Source organism: Chroicocephalus ridibundus, chromosome 16, assembly GCF_963924245.1.
Source record: "Chroicocephalus ridibundus chromosome 16, bChrRid1.1, whole genome shotgun sequence".
NCBI lineage: Eukaryota > Metazoa > Chordata > Aves > Charadriiformes > Laridae > Chroicocephalus > Chroicocephalus ridibundus.
Genome location: NC_086299.1, coordinates 7031467 through 7048884, shown reverse-complemented (window position 1 = coordinate 7048884; position 17418 = coordinate 7031467). Strand labels below are relative to the sequence as shown.

Below are 17418 nucleotides of genomic sequence, written 5' to 3'. Positions count from 1 at the left end.
CCTTCCAAATTACTAAACATATCCTTGAAGGCCACCTCTTGATAGCAGGCACAAACATTCAGATAATTCTTTGGTTATTTGTCACAAAGCAACTTAAGTCCACCTGATGGCCACAGGGACAGCAGTCCCACCCTTGCTCCCTGGAGAACAGCCTTAAAACAGGGTATGACGATGCAGAGGTAGGGACCCCAGCCTCTCAGCCTCCCCCAAAGGAACTCAAAGCCACACTTTGTTGGGTTGTTTGATGCTTTTATTTATCACATGTAAAACCACTACTGTTTCTGTTTGCAGGTACCTCTTTTGCTGCACTGCAAGCCACACAGCTCCAAACATTGAAGACCAGACAGGCAAAGAAAAGAATTAAAGTGTTTATGCCCAGAGTCACAAAGTCATGGTCCCAGAGGGTGTTTAACGCACAGACCCCCCCACAGGGACTGTTCTACAAAAGCAGTAGAGCATTACAAGTAACAGATCAGAGTTGGTGAAAACACTAGGTGAAAGAATCATCTAGGGGGGAAGAGGACCTGCAAACTGGTCTTTGCCCTTCAGCTGCCCTTAACTTTCTAGTACAGGTAATTGTGATCTAAGTAAATGACTAGTGCTTTAAACCGGAACAGGGGTTGACTGAGCCACACGCCTTAGTTGACACGAGGGTTCCTGAAGTTCCTTCCAGCAAAGCGGGCCTTGCTGCCAAGCTCCTCTTCAATTCTGATGGAAAGGGAAAGAGAGTGCTGGGTATGAGCAGACAGCGTAGAACTCCTGCATTAGCACAGCTGCTGGCCTTATCCTGAATCACCTGATCTACCTGGTACTGAAGGTACTACCAGAGTCACAAGCCAGTTCCCACCAAGCCACTTCACCTACACGCACGTTTAACTGCGCTGGTCACTATCACCCATCTAACGTAACTTTGCCCAAAGGTTTTAAATGCTTGCCCAAGGGAATGGTACCATGCAGACAGAAGGACAGTGTCTCACATCCAACATCACAGGGTGCGTTGTATGATGTTCCCCTTTAGCATGTGTCACAGACATTACCCATCCAACTCATCACATAGCCTACAGCCAGCTCTGCAAGTGCAGCACCAGCCCAAAAGCATCTCCACCCGTGTATGTCTTTAAGCTGCAGAATGTTTCTAATATGCAGAAGAGCAAGCTGGGCCCCAAATGCATTAGTGGAGCATCCATTCAATGTCAAGCTTAACCCTCATTCCTTTCCCTACTCCCGAGAGTCTCACCTCAGCAGCTGGTTGTACTTGGCTAGACGCTCAGATCGGCAAGGGGCACCAGTTTTGATCTGAAAGGGAAATCAGAAAGTTAGTACAGAACTACAACAGAAATAAAGCCACAGATGATAACACAAAACTATTTACTCTGTTTAGAGTAATAAGCATAATCACGAGCTTTACTTCAGCATCAGGCTCTATATATCTGTATACTCAAACAGGAAAGGGCTCGGCAGCAATAAATATTGTTCATCTGCTAACAGCTTCACTATCAGGAAATCCCAATACACCCACTGGAGTTCACTAAGATTTTTTTCAAGTTGGTGGTTAAAGGTGAGTTTACAGAAGATAACATTGTTCCCTTGTCACACTCCCATTGAACAAATCGGCAAGCCCACATGCCTTAAGTCAGAGCAGGCCTCATGTGCTGTGCAGCATGGCTTTATCACATCTCATCAAATAAAAAGGCAAACTACAGCTAGAGATACCAACCTGACCAGTGCAGAGACCAACTACCAGATCAGCAATGAAGGTATCTTCTGTTTCTCCAGAGCGATGACTCACCATCACACCCCAGCCATTGGACTGGGCAAGCTTGCAGCTGGAAGAGATAAACAGGTGAAGCATCACACCATGCCTATTTGCTCAGCAGCCTTTGCTCTAGTGGTGTTGCCAAATGGCAGGTATTCCTGCTCTGGCCAGACAGAACTGCCCTTTGGTACACGTTAAGGTTAGGTTCATGTGACAACGGTGTGACACAGAGCTGCTTTCACACATGCTTAGACCCAGTGAAGTTGTTTGATGTGCCTATATGACTTCAAGACCATGAAGGTACAAGGTTTACTTGCCAATATCTGCTATTAGTTAACAATTGTTCTTCCTTCACAGATGCCCAGTCAACATATTTCTATTCCACTAGCTCTGGACTGTACGTTCGTCTCCCTCAATTACACAATCCCCTCCCTGGCATAGCCAAAAGGGGAGAACTTACGCTTGCAGGGACTCTGTCACAGAGCCAATCTGGTTGACCTTAAGAAGGAGGCAGTTGCAGGATTTCTCCTCCACAGCTTTGGCAATACGCTTTGGATTGGTCACAGTCAGGTCATCACCAACCACCTGGATGCCAACACTGCCAGTGAACTTCTTCCAGGCAGCCCAGTCATCCTGGTCAAAAGGGTCTTCAATGGACACCACTGTAGAGGGATACAAGGAGCTTTAAGACAACAGCACCCTGTGAAAGGTCTTGTTTGAAAGCAGTGGTACCAAAGTGCTGCAGCCCCAAAGAACTACCCACCTCAAGGAACATTTCTAAGACCCCAGAAACACTAGCTGTTTGTTCTGCTCTTGATCCCTCTTATAAGGGAAGCTGCACCCTAACTCTTTCCTTCAGCAATCACCCCTATTTGCCACTACTACCACACTTCTTGTTGACAAGCAACTTACAGGGGTAGTTCTTGACAAAGCCCTTGTACAGGTCAGCCAGCTGATCAGGAGAAATGTATCTGCTGGGATCATCAGGGGATTTGAAGTCCAGGTCATACTTTCCATCACGGTAGAACTCTGAGGCAGCCACATCCATGCCAATGACAACCTTTTCAGAGTAGCCAGCCTTGCTGATAGCGGTCTTCAGCAACTCCAGAGCTGAAACATAAGGTAATTCTGAGTTCCTGCCAAACACCTTAACTTAAAAGCTATTCATTTACCAACAACAGTACATTCACTTGGCAAAGAATCTCCTTTACCCCGTACGGAAAGCCCAAAGGCCACACAGAAAATGTTCTTGGACTCTCCCACTTCTGAACTGACTGGAACAAGATATTACTTTAATACTCTTTTTAGCTTGTAATACCATTGAGACACCATTATGGGATTCATAATCTCTTCAGGCAGGACTGTATGTCAGCCCAGAAAGCTTAGCACTAGATGATACCACATCCTCTTTCAGCTTTATGCATGTGGGCAGGGAGTAGTGACTGCACTTTAATTCCTTTAGCTCCAGATCAGGTGTTGACCATGACATTGGTAAGCATACACACTCCAAAAGGCGATGCAATACACAGCCTGCCTCTGCACAGGGCACCCTCTCTTTGCGTCTACCTGTTCTTCACTTGCACATTTATTTGCAGAAGAGGGAACAGAACTAATTACTCAGTAGGAGTCTCTGGATACTACCGACTATGTGACCCTGTCTGGCAGAGTCCAAGCAAGGAAATCCAGTATGGTCACGACCAGTAAGACTCTCCCAATCACCCTGACTCAAAGCCAAGCAGCTGGGTCAGACAGGCTATTTACAGTAGGAAGCTTAGATCAAATGTTTTCATTTGGTTTCTTTTTTTTTTTTTAATAGATGTTAATGTAGTACAATTTGCAAAAGCAGCTGCTGCCAACACCACAAATTCCTTGGACTGTACAGTCATTCAAGATCATCTTCATTGATGTCTGCTAGGGTACAGACCTAGCAAGAACTGCATGCAACTGTGGGATTCAGAAATACCCCAATTTCTAGTGCTGGCTCAGTATCTTCAGTGTCAGTTCAAAGGCCACCTCCAACAATAATATAACTAACAGCTTTAAATTAACAAGTGACATAACAGTTCTAATATTCTACTGGCTTACTGGCAGCTCCATTTCTGCAAAAGAGGCAGAAAAACAGCTCTTCTGGTACAGTTTTTGCAGTAGCAGGTAATTCCCTTTCCACAAGGCAAACTGCCTCCCCCCTGGTTTCTGAACAGAGCTGTTTGGCTGTGGAAGCAACAAAAGCTTCAATTCCCAGGCAAGCCTTCATGCACTCCCACACAGTACCAAGCATAGTTCAAACTGTTTTCCTTCTTTGTCAGCAGAAAAACAACTCCACTGAACTTGGACTACTGACTTCTAGGAAACCTGCACTGCATGCAGACATTGACACACCACTTTTCAACTGGAAGGGGACAAGATTCCTTTATGCTGCTATAAGAAGGAAACAGTAATGAGGCATTGAAGTCAAAGCCATTCTGTCAAGCTGCATACACTAATGTTCAAGGGAATAGCTCTGTGTTCCTATACTGGACCACACCGGTACAGCATCTTGGAAAGTTTGTCAGGATAAGAAGCAGAGCAAAGAAACAGCAAGTCCAACAACCTACTGATCTTGCTTTCCATCCATACTGGACAGATACAGCCTTCATTCCCTGGCTGTCCGCTACGCCTTCTCCCACATGTGACTCATTCTTACCTTCTTTATTTTCCAGGATGTTGGGGGCAAAGCCACCCTCATCACCCACATTGGTTGCATCCTTGCCATACTTTTCTTTGATCACATTTTTCAGATTGTGATAGACCTCGGCACCAATGCGCATTGCCTCCTTGAAACTGTCAGCACCCACAGGGAGGATCATGAACTCCTGCATAGCCAGTTTATTGCCAGCATGGGAGCCACCATTGATCACATTGAAAGCCTTGGAGTAACCAAAAAGAAGAGCCGTTAGAAGGTTTCAGGGTAAATCAGTAACAGCATTTATGTTAAGACTCTTCATTCTCTAGAAAACTTGATCTAAGACCACAAGACATCATGAAGCACCTGGTCAGATCAGGTCTTTAGGTAGCCCTATCAAGAGACTTACAGGAACTGGAAGAATGACTTCTGCATTTCCAGCAAGGTCAGCAATGTGACGGTACAAGGGGACACCCTTCTCAGCAGCACCAGCTTTGCATACAGCCAGAGATACACCCAAGATGGCATTGGCACCAAATTTGGCTGAAATAGGAAGAAATTGTTTACAGAAATGTTATGTCTTCATTAAGAGCCTCAGCAATACCAGCACCACAGTCTTGCTTATGGTAGTGCACAGCACATGCCATGCACTGCCCATTGTTTCTGATAAGGGAAGCTACAAATCTTTATGGCTCCCTGCCGCCCCCCCCCCCCCCCCCCAGCCCATCACTGCAACACAAAGCCCACTTACATTTGTTCTCAGATCCATCCATTTCCAGCATCAGTTTGTCAATCTTTTCCTGCTCCACAACGTTGACATTCTGCAGAGACAAGCAAGCAAAGCACTGCTTGACACCAAACATGACTCTACATACTTTCATCTACCCACTGCATTTTTACTTCCTTAGCAGGCACCAAGACTGGCTTAAGGGTAACCACCAACAGTTGAAGGGACTCGTTCTAGGCATTATCACACAGCAGCATCTTCTAGTCACTTCCAGCAGACCAAGGCTGACAGTTAAGTTGGACACATCAAAAGCTTGTTTTGTTCTTCACAGCCAGAGCTGCAGAACTATCATGTCCCTTGACTTCCTGACATTTAAACTGTTACCTGCCTGGCACGGCCTAGGAGAACACCCCAGTTTATGCCCACTGCCCCTTTAGTGCAAGCTCAAAGACAAACAGCTTGCTCACAACATACGCCCATTTGTGACTTAATACATAGTGTTTGGAACTGTCACTAAGAACGTGCAACCACTTTATGCATTACCACTTATTTTTGCATCATCCTTTCTAGGTAGGGCTTAACACCCACAAAGCACACAAAAATCGCACTCAAGCAGGTTTTACTAAGATCCCCTCCGATTCCCTTCCAAATTAGCCAGCTTTGATAAAACCCAGTCCCTCCCCATCATTCAGCCATCCTTTTAAGCGTAAAGCAGATTGTATCTTAACTGCACACCACTGAAGTTCCCAGGTGCTTAAGTACTTCTGCATATTACAACACTGGGCTGCTAGAGATTGTTTTGATTAAATGTTATATACACAGTCATTAAGTAAAGCAATCACTATAGGTCAGTTTGTTCACATGCACTCCAATACACAGGTTAACACCCCCCCATGTAATACATTTCCTGTAACTGTTTCTAGAGAGACAGCCCATCAATTAGGACACACTGAACTGGCATTAGCTAATGTTAGCAAAAGACAGATTGCTCCTACCTTGCTAATCAGTGCAGGTGCAATTGTTTTATTGACGTGCTCAACAGCTTTTGAGACACCTGTAAGGAACAAGCAAATTGGACACTGGTCAACCACACTGGTTATGCAGGCATTAGTAGGTGATCTCGGTATCAATAAAAGTCTCAAGAATACCACCTCATGCTATTCAAAACCCCAATCCAACCTGAGCTTACAGCCAAATCTAAACACTTAGAGATCATCTTGACTGAATGGAAGTTGCATGAAGTAAGCATCATCTAGGAATGCCTGCTGCAATGTTAGTTTGCAAGACCATGCACTGGAGAAATTCATCCAAGTGACAAGGTTGCACTGAATGCACATCCATTACCTGTGTACACAATGCTGTCGCCAGGAACTCGTTAACATATTTAACAGCTCTGGATACACCTGACAGAAGTGAAATGGACAAGAGAATCAAGGAAGAGATGAAGACTCACAGCCAAAACCAAAGCCAGTCATGCAAGAAAAAGGAAAGGACACAAATAGGTAAACAGACCTACAGGTCAGCAAGTGACTGATAGTGAACAGCAGACCAGGAACAAGAGGGTTCAAAGGGTAGACAAAACAGCACATCAGCCAGTGAGGCCGTATTTGGTCTTTCCATCCAGGTTTCTGTACTATGGCAAGCACCACTGTGGACCCAAACCTTGAGTGGCTGAATGACTGCATTTAGAAAAGGTCTTAGGATAAGCTACTCCTAGAATGCATTAGTGAGGGGAAAGAAAAAGGTTTCCCCAGAAGTTAAGCATGCAGCAGCTCAGGCATTTTACTATCTACCATTATTTTGTAACATTGCTAAAGCATCACTTTAGCACATGTTTTAGACTTGATACAATGCTGAAGTACACTGACTCTGTACCTGCATGCAGGCACAGAAATTGACTGCTCCTGGCTTCACACAGGGAATAAGGCACAAATACAGCACCATACTTTTAATCTGTGGATCCACCACTGCATAGACTAGCAGTTGCAGTACGAACTTGCGTCTCCCCCGTAAGCAGAGACCATCATTAGCCAGCTACCAATATTAGCCTAAGGAATATTGTCATCCCTGTGTAGTGTTTAAAGATTTCCAAAAACCTAAGCTTCAGAACTGGTGAATGCTAATTAAGTGCACTCTGAAACACATTAATTGCCTTTTAAATGGTCTAAGTCTGCAAATTTATATTACAAGAGACCTACCAGCTATCTGCAACTCATCCCATTTGGTGATTATTTTTTCATAACTCATGTTATTCCCCAGCTGACAGAAACCTTCAGCTGTGATAGCCTGCTGTGGAAGCTCAGGCTACTCTCTAGTAAAGTGCCATGAAGAACTGCCTGTAGGATCAGATTTAACAGGTCTAAGCACACACACATTCAGCACCCTGAAGTAGGTACACATTTACTCTTCTCAAGGAAAAGTGCCCTAGGTAAACAGCATAAGCTCTTCGGCCCTTTGGGATATTCAGTCATCTAGGAATTTATTCTGTGTTAGAGTAATAACAACCATGAATCTCCTCAGACAAGGCTCTTTGAGTTCAATTCAGTAGTTATCCACTCTAACTCTATCCGCTCCACTTTCTGAATAGGCACAAAGTATTTCAGCTTTCTTTCACCTGACTGGCAGAAAAGTTTCAAGACAAGTAATTCTTTCTCCCAGACAAAAGTTAAGTTGATTTCATAGACTTGGAAGGCATCATCAATGCTTTTAGAGCACCAAGCTAAAAAGGAGTCCTGACCGTCCAAGCTCCCAGTATAGTGATAAGAATCACTATTAGGATGTTTATTAGGTAATGACATCTTCTATGCAGCTATTCATTTTCCCCCATGCTTGTTCCCAAGCCAGTCTGGTGACTGCTGTGTTTAGTTTCCTTTCAGAACATACAATCAGTATCCAGACAACTAAAATATTACACCACTAATACAAACTTAAGTATCCTGGATACCTATAATGACAGAAAAAAGCTAAAGTGGCTTTAGCTATTATACAGTCTGAAACAAAAGTGTCTTCCATGATTACCAGTATAAAGCTGCCCATTAGCAGTTGGCATAAGCCTCATGTTCAGGATTTAACATGCTGGGATCTGAGGAGTCCACAGTGCCAGAGCAGATATATTTAATAGTTCTTTGAAAATTTTATCTATGAAGAGATCTTGTGACTAGCTGCAGCATCACCAAGCCTTTTGGAGCAGGTAATTTGGGTGCTCTTACAACACGCTACTAAAACATTCTATACTCTGACGTGCACCAACGTGCAGGGCAACAGGAGTGGCATAACAAAGTACGGTCAGGCATACTGTACTAGAGACATTATCACCTAGCTGGCATGCCCAAGCTCCATGTACTCAGCTATGGAAGTACAGTCATCTTCACCACTATGCACGTGCACTGTTGGAGGCAGAGTCACTCTCCACATTGTCCCCTGGAAAATCCAGCACTCTGCGCTTTACCTCTGCCCCAGCCACACGGCCTATGTGTGGTATGCATTGCTATCATCGTACTCCATTGCTCTGCCTTGTACAGAGTACAAATGGCAGTAAAGGAGCCCAGGTGTCCTCTGCTACAATATGGCATAAACATATGCAGCAACACAGCCACTGTAACAGGCCAAGCTGGGTACCAAACTTCAGGTTTACCTTTCCCCATGTAGCGTGTCTTATCATTGTCACGGAGCTCCAGAGCTTCATAGATTCCAGTTGAAGCACCGCTGGGAACAGCAGCTCTGAACAGACCTGTAACAACAGAAAACAAACAGTCTTAGCACATCCAAACCCACAAAACATCCTCCACCCATATGCCATCCCAACCTACCGCATACCTCTCCCATCTCCAGGGATGGAAGTAATCTCAAAACCACGTCTCTGCTCACTTATACAGTGATTCTGAGAGCACTGTCTGCTCCTTTACAGCACCACCAATTCATCAGTGTCTCCCTCCTACTGATCAACAGCAAGTTGCCTCACTCCTCTTCCACTGTGCATTTCAAGTGTTTAAGTTAGGAAAGACATCCATTCCCATTCCAAAAAGGTAGCTTTATAATCTACTTTTGAGCTCAGTCTGGCAGGTGAACTCTTAAATTCTTCTAAGATACAGCATACAAGGGATAATTAGGAGGTCTCTTTTGTTAATATGAGTTCTGAACTCTTCTAACAACAGGACAACCACTCAGACAGCTCATTCTTCCAGCCAACTTGGAGCAAATCTGTACACCGGAGTCTGTTCTGCCCGTGCTTCAAGATGCCAACTTCACTCTCCAGTCTTTCCCTTATCCCACTACAGCAAAGAGCTTAGTAGGGGCAATCTCCTTAAATGACTGCATTAATCTTTTGAGGCAGAAAGATCAGCTATTTAGTTAGTGTATTACAGCTATTGTGTTTGCTCATTCCACCAAACCAAACTGGTATGTGTGCGCACAATGCCTTTGTCAGATCCTATCAGATGTGGGATGAACAAGTAACAAACCAAGGGAAAGTCCTACAATAATTAAAAATATAAGATGTTATATGTGAAAACCCAATTAGACAAGTTGTTTAGTCATGCCTGAGTACTTACACAGAGAAGAAACCATTACCCAAGATTCAGCTCCAAAGCAATAGACTGTTTCATTACACAAAGTGACTGCTAGACAAACCATGAATTAAACTTCAAGTGCAGTCATACAGAGCTTAGGTAACACTGAAAACTAAAACCATTAGCAGAACCGAAGACCTCATTAACTCAGAGTTTGCAAGTGCTATCCCAGCTTACACTGAGGGCACGAGGAGGAATGCAGGTTTGGATTAACGCTTGCACAATTTAGACTTTTTTAGACAAATTTAGACAATTTGAAGTGGCACACTTCAAAGAGCCCTTCACTGTCCAGGCCAATATCTTGAGCTCAGCAAATTCATCCCTGTAGAACAAGGTAGAGATTTTTCCTGCAAGTCCCATAGCAACCTCAGCAACACATTACATGCATGGAGGAAAACAGTAAGCACAATTCCACTGCTAGAACAGGCCAGTTTGTATACTTTTGATTGCCTCTTCGGTTGTATCAGAAAGAAGAAAGGAATAAACATCTACAGGTAAGGACTCACCTTTGTTGGTATAGAGGTCTACCTCAACAGTGGGATTCCCACGAGAGTCAAAGATTTCACGGGCATGGATCTTGAGAATGGACATCTTTAACACCTGAAAACAAGAGTTTAGCATTAATCATAGAATGGTTTGGAAGGGAATTTCAAAGATCATATCATTCAATGCCCCTGCCATGGGCAAGGACATCTTTCGCTGTATCACGTTGCTCAAAGCACCATCCAGCCTGACTTAGAACACTTTCAACAATGGGGCATCCACAGCTTCTCTGAGCAACCTCTTCCAGTATCTCATCACAAAAAATTTCCTCCTTGTAGCCAAATTAAATCTACCCTCTTTCAGTTTAAAACTTACAGTTTTAACCTGTTCATCAATATTCTTCAAACACAGCTCTGTGCAATCAATTTTTATGTATTTTTTTTTTTAAACAATGCATGCCTCCCTTCCTTGCCTGTCCCTCCAGCTACAGCCATTGACTGCAGCACTCCAGTCATGTGATTCATCCCACCAAGTTTCAGTGACAGTAATTAGATTACAGCTTTCTAGGTGCACAGAGGCTTCCACTTCCTCCCATTTGTTACCCATGCTGCACACACTGGTATAGGGACACTTCAGCTGGGCTACTGACCCTGTCAACTTTTTATAACAAGCCTCATCTTTGTTACTCAAAACTCCATCTCTTCCCCCCTGCTTCCCAAGTCTAGTTTAAAGCTCTCATTTTAATTCTGGCCAGCTTGCTGGCAAAAACGCTCTTGCCTCGCTTGGTCAGAGAAATCCTATCACCTCCCAAAAGACCCTCCTCTGACTAGGATAATAGAGGAGACCACCACAGTGGATCAGCCTCGAACAGTGCACAATACCATCTATCTTCCTCCTGCTCACATCTATCGCACTGCCTGTTGAGCACCTCTTATAACATAGCTGTTTGTTCAAGGAGTTTTTGCCATGGTCGTACTTGCAGCTATGACATCCACCACTGCCTTAATGTGCCAGGGGGACTTCCAGATACTGAAGCTTCATGCAACCATGGACATCTATCCCAGTCCTTGGGAGGACTGTTTGGACATGTCAGCATAAGCAAGCTGTAATGCTTCTGTCTGGATTTCAACCACAGCCTTGCAGTTGCAGCAGGTGGACACCATTTTCTTTCAGTACATCACAGTCCCCTTAAAGTTCTTAGGGGGGAAAAAAAAGTCCACTAATAAAACGGTAATTCTTTTGAAAGATGCCATCTTTCTAATTCACCTACAGAGACCTAAAGCTTCTGGGTAGGCTTGCACCAGCCACCAGTTGAATTGAGGTGACTGTTAGGTTGCAGGCTACGCCTGCAGGTGAGCAGAGCTGGCAGCAACCCAGGCACGGCACACCCTTCCACAAGAGCTGCCGCGCAAACTGCTGATGCTGCTCCCAACAGACCCCCACTCCCTGTTTCTATGCCCTGGCTGCTGGCAATCCTGAGAGGCCGGTTATGTGCGGCATCCAGCAGCTTGAACTGGCACAGGCACAGCCGGCACCATCCAACTCTCACTCACCCCTCATGAGACCTGCTGCACAGTCCCTCTCTCACACAGCCCAAGGGTGCCAGGGGCACAGAAACCCCCTCAGACACTCTCCCCAGGGACCTCATGAGCCTTGCACTCCTCTCAGAATGCAGCAACTGCTGCTGCTAGCATCAGCTTGACATTTATATCCTGCAGATCAAAAACATCACTTCACACTATTTCAACTGGGAACACTTTTTACACTTTGTGAGAGTCAGTCATATGTTGAGTGGACAGAAATCTCAACCCAGGTGGGAAGAACAGTCTGAAGCCAGAAGCCTTGTTTCCAGAGAAATCTAAGGGAATGTCACCTCACCACATAGGAGCAGCCGAGCAATCCTAATACAGGAAATATCTGCTACTAGTTAGAATTCTTTTTGATAAAAGACTAAAGTGCAACAGTTCTTAGTATGCACAGCAGCTGTTCAGAGCCAAACGTAACCTATCTTGAAATAGAAACAGTCACAGCTCCAATTAAGAGCTTGTATTAATAGTTACACCCTGGCCTGAGTATTTACAGGAATAGCTTTTCCTCTTAAAAGGAAGAAAAATCACCACAATCTTCTGTATACTTCCTTTCCCCCCCCGCTTCTCACATATCTATATACTTTTCCTTAAGAAAACTGCAGTAAGGGATGCCTTATGTAAGCTCAGCTACATTTTAAAAATCAAGTCATACAAATGCCTGTAAGCCATCGACTGGCACCAAACCCAGCTCATCTGCAGAGAGGAAAGCTCAGCCTCAGAAGTAGAACGATCTGGAAGCTGTCTTTCTGGCAAGCTAATGTGGGTGGTAACCCTGTTTACAGAAATGGTCACGAATCTCTCCGCAGTTAGTGCAAAGTTAAGAAAACAGGACCTTAGAAATACTGCTGCTTGTACAGAGTGTGTATGTGGGGGGAACACAACCTGGTTCAAACTGGCTTTCATGCTGCCATTACTTAATCAGTAAATATATAAGCTAGAAATAAATCCCTGCAACTCTCCAGTTATCAGTCCTAACACTTATCTCTCTGCACATACACTGGGCAATGGCTAATAGGAAGAATCCCCATTTATCTGAAAAGGGTTTTCAGAGCTTGTTAAGCTGGCCCTGCTATGCCTTACTTTCATTTTCAGAAACACGGCTTTGCAACATAAGGTTAGGTGCCTTACTCTTTGAAAGCACAGACAGTTTACAGGAAGTTCTAGTGCAATGCATGAACTGTCTGTTGTGCCACAAAGAAGGTGGCACATCAGGAATACACACTGCAAGAGCTCCCATTAGGATTGTCTGCCAGGTTTGATATTACTCAAGTGTCCTTGACAACTGACCTCTCCTGCAGTCCCTCCCTTTTCTTTAGAAAGGGACATTTCACAGCACTGCGCCATTCCAGAAATTCCTCACACCATTTTTTTGGGCTCGTTTTGCAAACCCCCTCACTTCTGTGTTCAAGGAACAGTTTTCCCACTGAGCTATTCCTGGGTAAGAATCTGATGCTGTTTAGCTCATCACAAGCTGAACATTACATATTCTGCCTCAAGCAACTCGGTCAACTCATCCAGGAAGCAAGTCAGCCCATGCACAGGTCTAGCTGTGGAAATGCCAACTGAACACGAGAGCTCATCAGTAGCACTGCCTGCCCCAGACCTTTGTACTCAGTAATGGAGTTAGCTAAACACACACAAATACCAGAGTGGTATTTGCATGCATTGCCTTTTTTTTGTATTTGCATTTTTTGTACTATAATCTGTTGGTAAGGTCAGTGCCTCCCTTTAGCAGAGGAGCCACACACACTAGCTCTCCTGGCCTTCCAGGAGCACACATTATTACCTACTTCAAGGCTAAATTACAGCTCACTGCACCACTGCCAGTTCTGAGTACCAGCTTTGCTACCAACTGGAGTCCCAACAAATCATCACTTATTCCCTATCTGATCCTGTGCTCTGCACAGAGAATGCAGTACTCTAACACCAGCGTGGACTACTCCAACTTAAAATAGTTTCCAGGGATTTTGTCTGTAGCCAACTTTATCACCAAAAGCTGTACTTGAGAGCTATTTTGCAGCCACATTTCTCTTAAGTCAAGACAGCATTAACCCTGAGCACTTCAAGCACCTGAATGGAGATTAAAAAACAACAGTTAAGTTTGGCCATAGAAAGAACTATCCAAGTTAGTGTCTTACTACTTAACTGGCATTCAGTTATCAGTGGAAGTCCTACGTAACACTTAAAGGTCCTATAACGCTGCAAAAAGCAGTCTGAAAAAACTCTGAAAAAAGCTTACTGCTCATTAGACCTTTGACCTCACTGTATTAGATCCTAACTCATCAATTCTACTGCTGAAACACGCCTAAAAACTGGACAAGTGTGGACCAACAAGGTCACCTTCCAATCCTATTCCTTCACCTTCCACATGGTATTAATTGACCTCTATGCTCTGCAACACGAGGCAATGTGTTTTAAATAATGCCCAGCAGGGAGCAAGCCAAAGACACGTTGAACCACTTTCTCTTCTCGTTGCTTAGTAAGATGGAGGCCTGAAACTGCACTGCCTCAGTCTGTGGGTTTGGATGACAAACTTCACTACTTCCTGCCAGGCTCAGAAACTCATAGCCCTGCCCTGTGACTCAGCAGCCATGTAACGGAACAGGAGAGAGACCAAGATCCTCTCTGGCAACCCTGCACGAGGCAAGCTGGTCAGAAGGCAGTTTTTTTTTCCTACACCTGAACATCCAGAGATGCACATCAATTTGTCAGGTGCTTCTTCCCCACAAACGCTGCCTTCAGATAACTAGTACTTAATAACACCACTGGGAGACCTAAAGCACAGAGATCTGAGTGCTGACATCAAACATTAAATATTTGTGATGCGAAGCTGAAGGACATCCACTGTCACTAAAGAGGGGAAGGTCCAAATCACGACACGCAATTGGAGAGCGGCTGTTAATGATTAAGAGAGAGAGAGGTTAAACCCCACCTTTGAAAAAAGCCTTGACCCACCGTATTGCCCAGAAGATTTTAACCCCCTCACCGCCCCCCCACGCCCCCACCCCACCCCACCCCCTCTCCGCGCACGCTGGCGAGGCTACGGCCGGCGCAGGCCTCCCCTCGCCCCCGCGATGCGGCTGCGGCGCTGTGTGGCGGCAGGCGCCCCCCCTCAGCGGCCATCATTCCTTCACGCAGACCGCCTAGGCCCGACCTGGCCCGCAGGCAGGGCCCGGCGCGGCCCCATCTCGCGAGGGCGGCGGGGAGGGGAAACCGCGGCATCACCGGGGAACCTCCCCGCCCCGCGGGCAACTGCGGGGTGGCCGGGCGCCTGAAGAGGCCACGGGCGGCCGAGAGGCCCTGCTACTGCCGCCGCCACACTCACCTTCGGCCCAGCAGCCCCGCTCCGCAGCACAGCCCCACTCAGCGCCTCGCCTCTGACTGAGAACGAGCGATTGCGCGGACGCCGGCCTATACCCCACCTCGCGCAGACGACCCGCCCTCCTCCACGCCCTCCATTGGCCGGCTCAGCCCCCCGCCGGCCTCCCATTGGCCATCCCGGCCCCTCGCCGCCCTCCCATTGGCTACCGCCTCCTGGCGCCAGAGGCGGGCTCGGGGTGCGTGCGCTACGTGCCGCGGCGGCCCGACCGGCTCGTGGAAAATCCCCGGGCGGGCGGGGGCGGTGCGGGGCGGCCCCACGCGTGTGGGGGGGGGGCGGCGGGACGCGTGTCCGTGGGGAGGGCCGGACCCGCGGGCAGGGACCGGGCAGGGCAGCTCCGAGGGGGTGATAGCCACGGGGCTCCTCTGCTGGCGGGGCCCCGCGAAGCCAAGGATTCCTTTGTGCGCCTACGCATCCATGGGGCACGTGGGTTCTGCATGGGCCTGTGTGAACGTACGCTTGTGGGGAGAGGGGGAAGGGATTTCATAGAATCATGGAGTGGTTTGGGTTGGAAGGGACACCTTCTGCCGTAGCAGGTTGCTCAAAGTCACATCCAGCCTGGCCTTGAACCCCTCCAGGGATGGGGCAGCCGCAGCTTCTCTGGGCAACCTGGGCCAGGGGCTCACCGCCCTCACAGCAAAGAATTTCTTCCTAATATCTCATCTAAATCTCCCTTCTTTCAGTTTAAAACTGTTACCCCACATCCTATCACAAGGGTATAATTGCCCAGGGACTTCTTTGTTGGACACCCCTATCTGGAGGCACCCAGCCCAGGCTGACCCTGCTGCTGCACCTTTCAATTAAATCATTTATTTTTATAAAATCCGACCCAGGGTCGGTCAAGCCTGAAGAAGGAGGGAGCGTGTCTGAGAATAAGTGTGTGTGTGTGGAGTCAGAAGGGGCACCCATCAGCTCATGGGGGTCGCACACTGCAAAGGGACCCCGGTCTGGGCAGTGACAGACTCGGGTGGCGTGTGTGACTCCTTGGATAGGGTGCGAATGCTCGGGCAGCGGATTCTCCTTCAACAGCCCCAAGACATGTGCGTGAACACTATATTGTGACGAAAAAATAATGGAGCAGAACAGAGATCAACAGCAGGCCACAGAGTTAAAGACTTTGCCAAAATGGGGTGACTCATGCTCCTGGAAAGCTCCAGTTCTTCCATGGATGTTGAAAAAACCATCAAATTATTCACTGATAATTATTTACTCTGCTGCATTATGGTGCAGTATGAACCATGTACCACTGAATGAACTGAGTGCCCTGTGATCGGCAAAGCCTCCATCCCTGGAAAGTACTACTCGACTGTCTATGGACTCAGCGGTCGCCACGTGTCATGGTGTTTAATAAGAACATGACCACTCACATGAGTTACTCCCTTCTGCGGCACTGTGGAGGGATCCTGTTTCTTCCTGGACTTATTTATCCACCTCTTGCCGGTAGCTGCTCCCTGCAACCAGCTTGGCGAGGTCCCGCTCCATCTCCTCCTGTGTGCTGGACTGTTGGACCGCGGGGGTTTGAGGTGCTGGCGGGGGACATGCCTCCTTCCCCTCAGCCCTGGTTGCCACCTTTCCTCCAGGCTCTTCCCGGCGGTATGGCTTGCAGGGAATATACTGCTTTGGTTACGTTAGAGAAGTTGCATTTGGAACACAAGGTCTTGGTGGATTTATTGTGGAGAACAGCTGTGCCCACGCTGTCCATAAGCCTGTTTTAATTCCGGGATTTTTTAAGTGAGGGATAGTCACACATTGCATGGTGGGAGGGAGTCTGCAACGAGGGGAGTCCCATTGCAAGGTCAAAACATTTGAATGTGACCCGGGAAAGGCACAGTCTTGTCTCTTCTCACCTTCCCGTGCCCGTAGCCTTCACTCCTGGACATGATTGCTCCCGTTCAAGGCAGAGCGCAATCCCCAGCTGTGAGAATGTGAAGCCCCGAGCAGGGACTCGTGGCCCAGACCCATGTGTGTAATCCCATGGGGACTCCCAATTCCTCTGGGTTTGCTTCCTCCCATTTCACCTGACACTACACAGCCTGCGTTCAGACCGATGAGGGCCTGGCTCTGCAGTATTTCAAGTATATAACATCAAGCCTGGGAAGATCCCCAGGCCTGGAGTTGGGGTGTGGGTGCTCCAGGGGTCCGGCAGGGCCCAGTTCATCCTGAGCGCACCACACAAAGCCACGCCGTTGCTTGCAAAGTCAGTTATGTTTGTGCTTGCTCCAGGACTGCCTCGCCCTTCCAGCCTGGCTCTGAC

At 46.9% G+C, this 17418-nt stretch overlaps 1 protein-coding gene across 2 annotated transcripts; it reads right to left on the bottom strand.

Annotated features, from left to right (window-relative positions):
* Nucleotides 1-228: 228 nt before the first annotated feature.
* On the bottom strand, nt 229-15231 carry ENO1 (enolase 1). 2 transcript variants are annotated; one of them, XM_063353796.1, is made up of 12 exons: nt 15111-15231; nt 10220-10313; nt 8780-8875; nt 6490-6548; nt 5170-5239; nt 4828-4961; nt 4440-4662; nt 2669-2866; nt 2217-2418; nt 1718-1826; nt 1238-1296; nt 229-708 (listed from the first exon to the last, which is right to left on the bottom strand). In XM_063353796.1, the coding sequence occupies exons 2-12, from the start codon at nt 10302-10304 to the stop codon at nt 639-641; spliced, it is 1305 nt and encodes a 434-aa protein (XP_063209866.1). In that variant the 5' UTR covers nt 10305-10313; nt 15111-15231; the 3' UTR covers nt 229-638. The 2 variants fall into 2 exon arrangements, with proteins under 2 accessions (XP_063209866.1, XP_063209865.1); XM_063353795.1 differs by lacking the exon at nt 6490-6548 and adding an exon at nt 6141-6199.
* Between the last annotated feature and the right edge of the window lie 2187 nt (nt 15232-17418).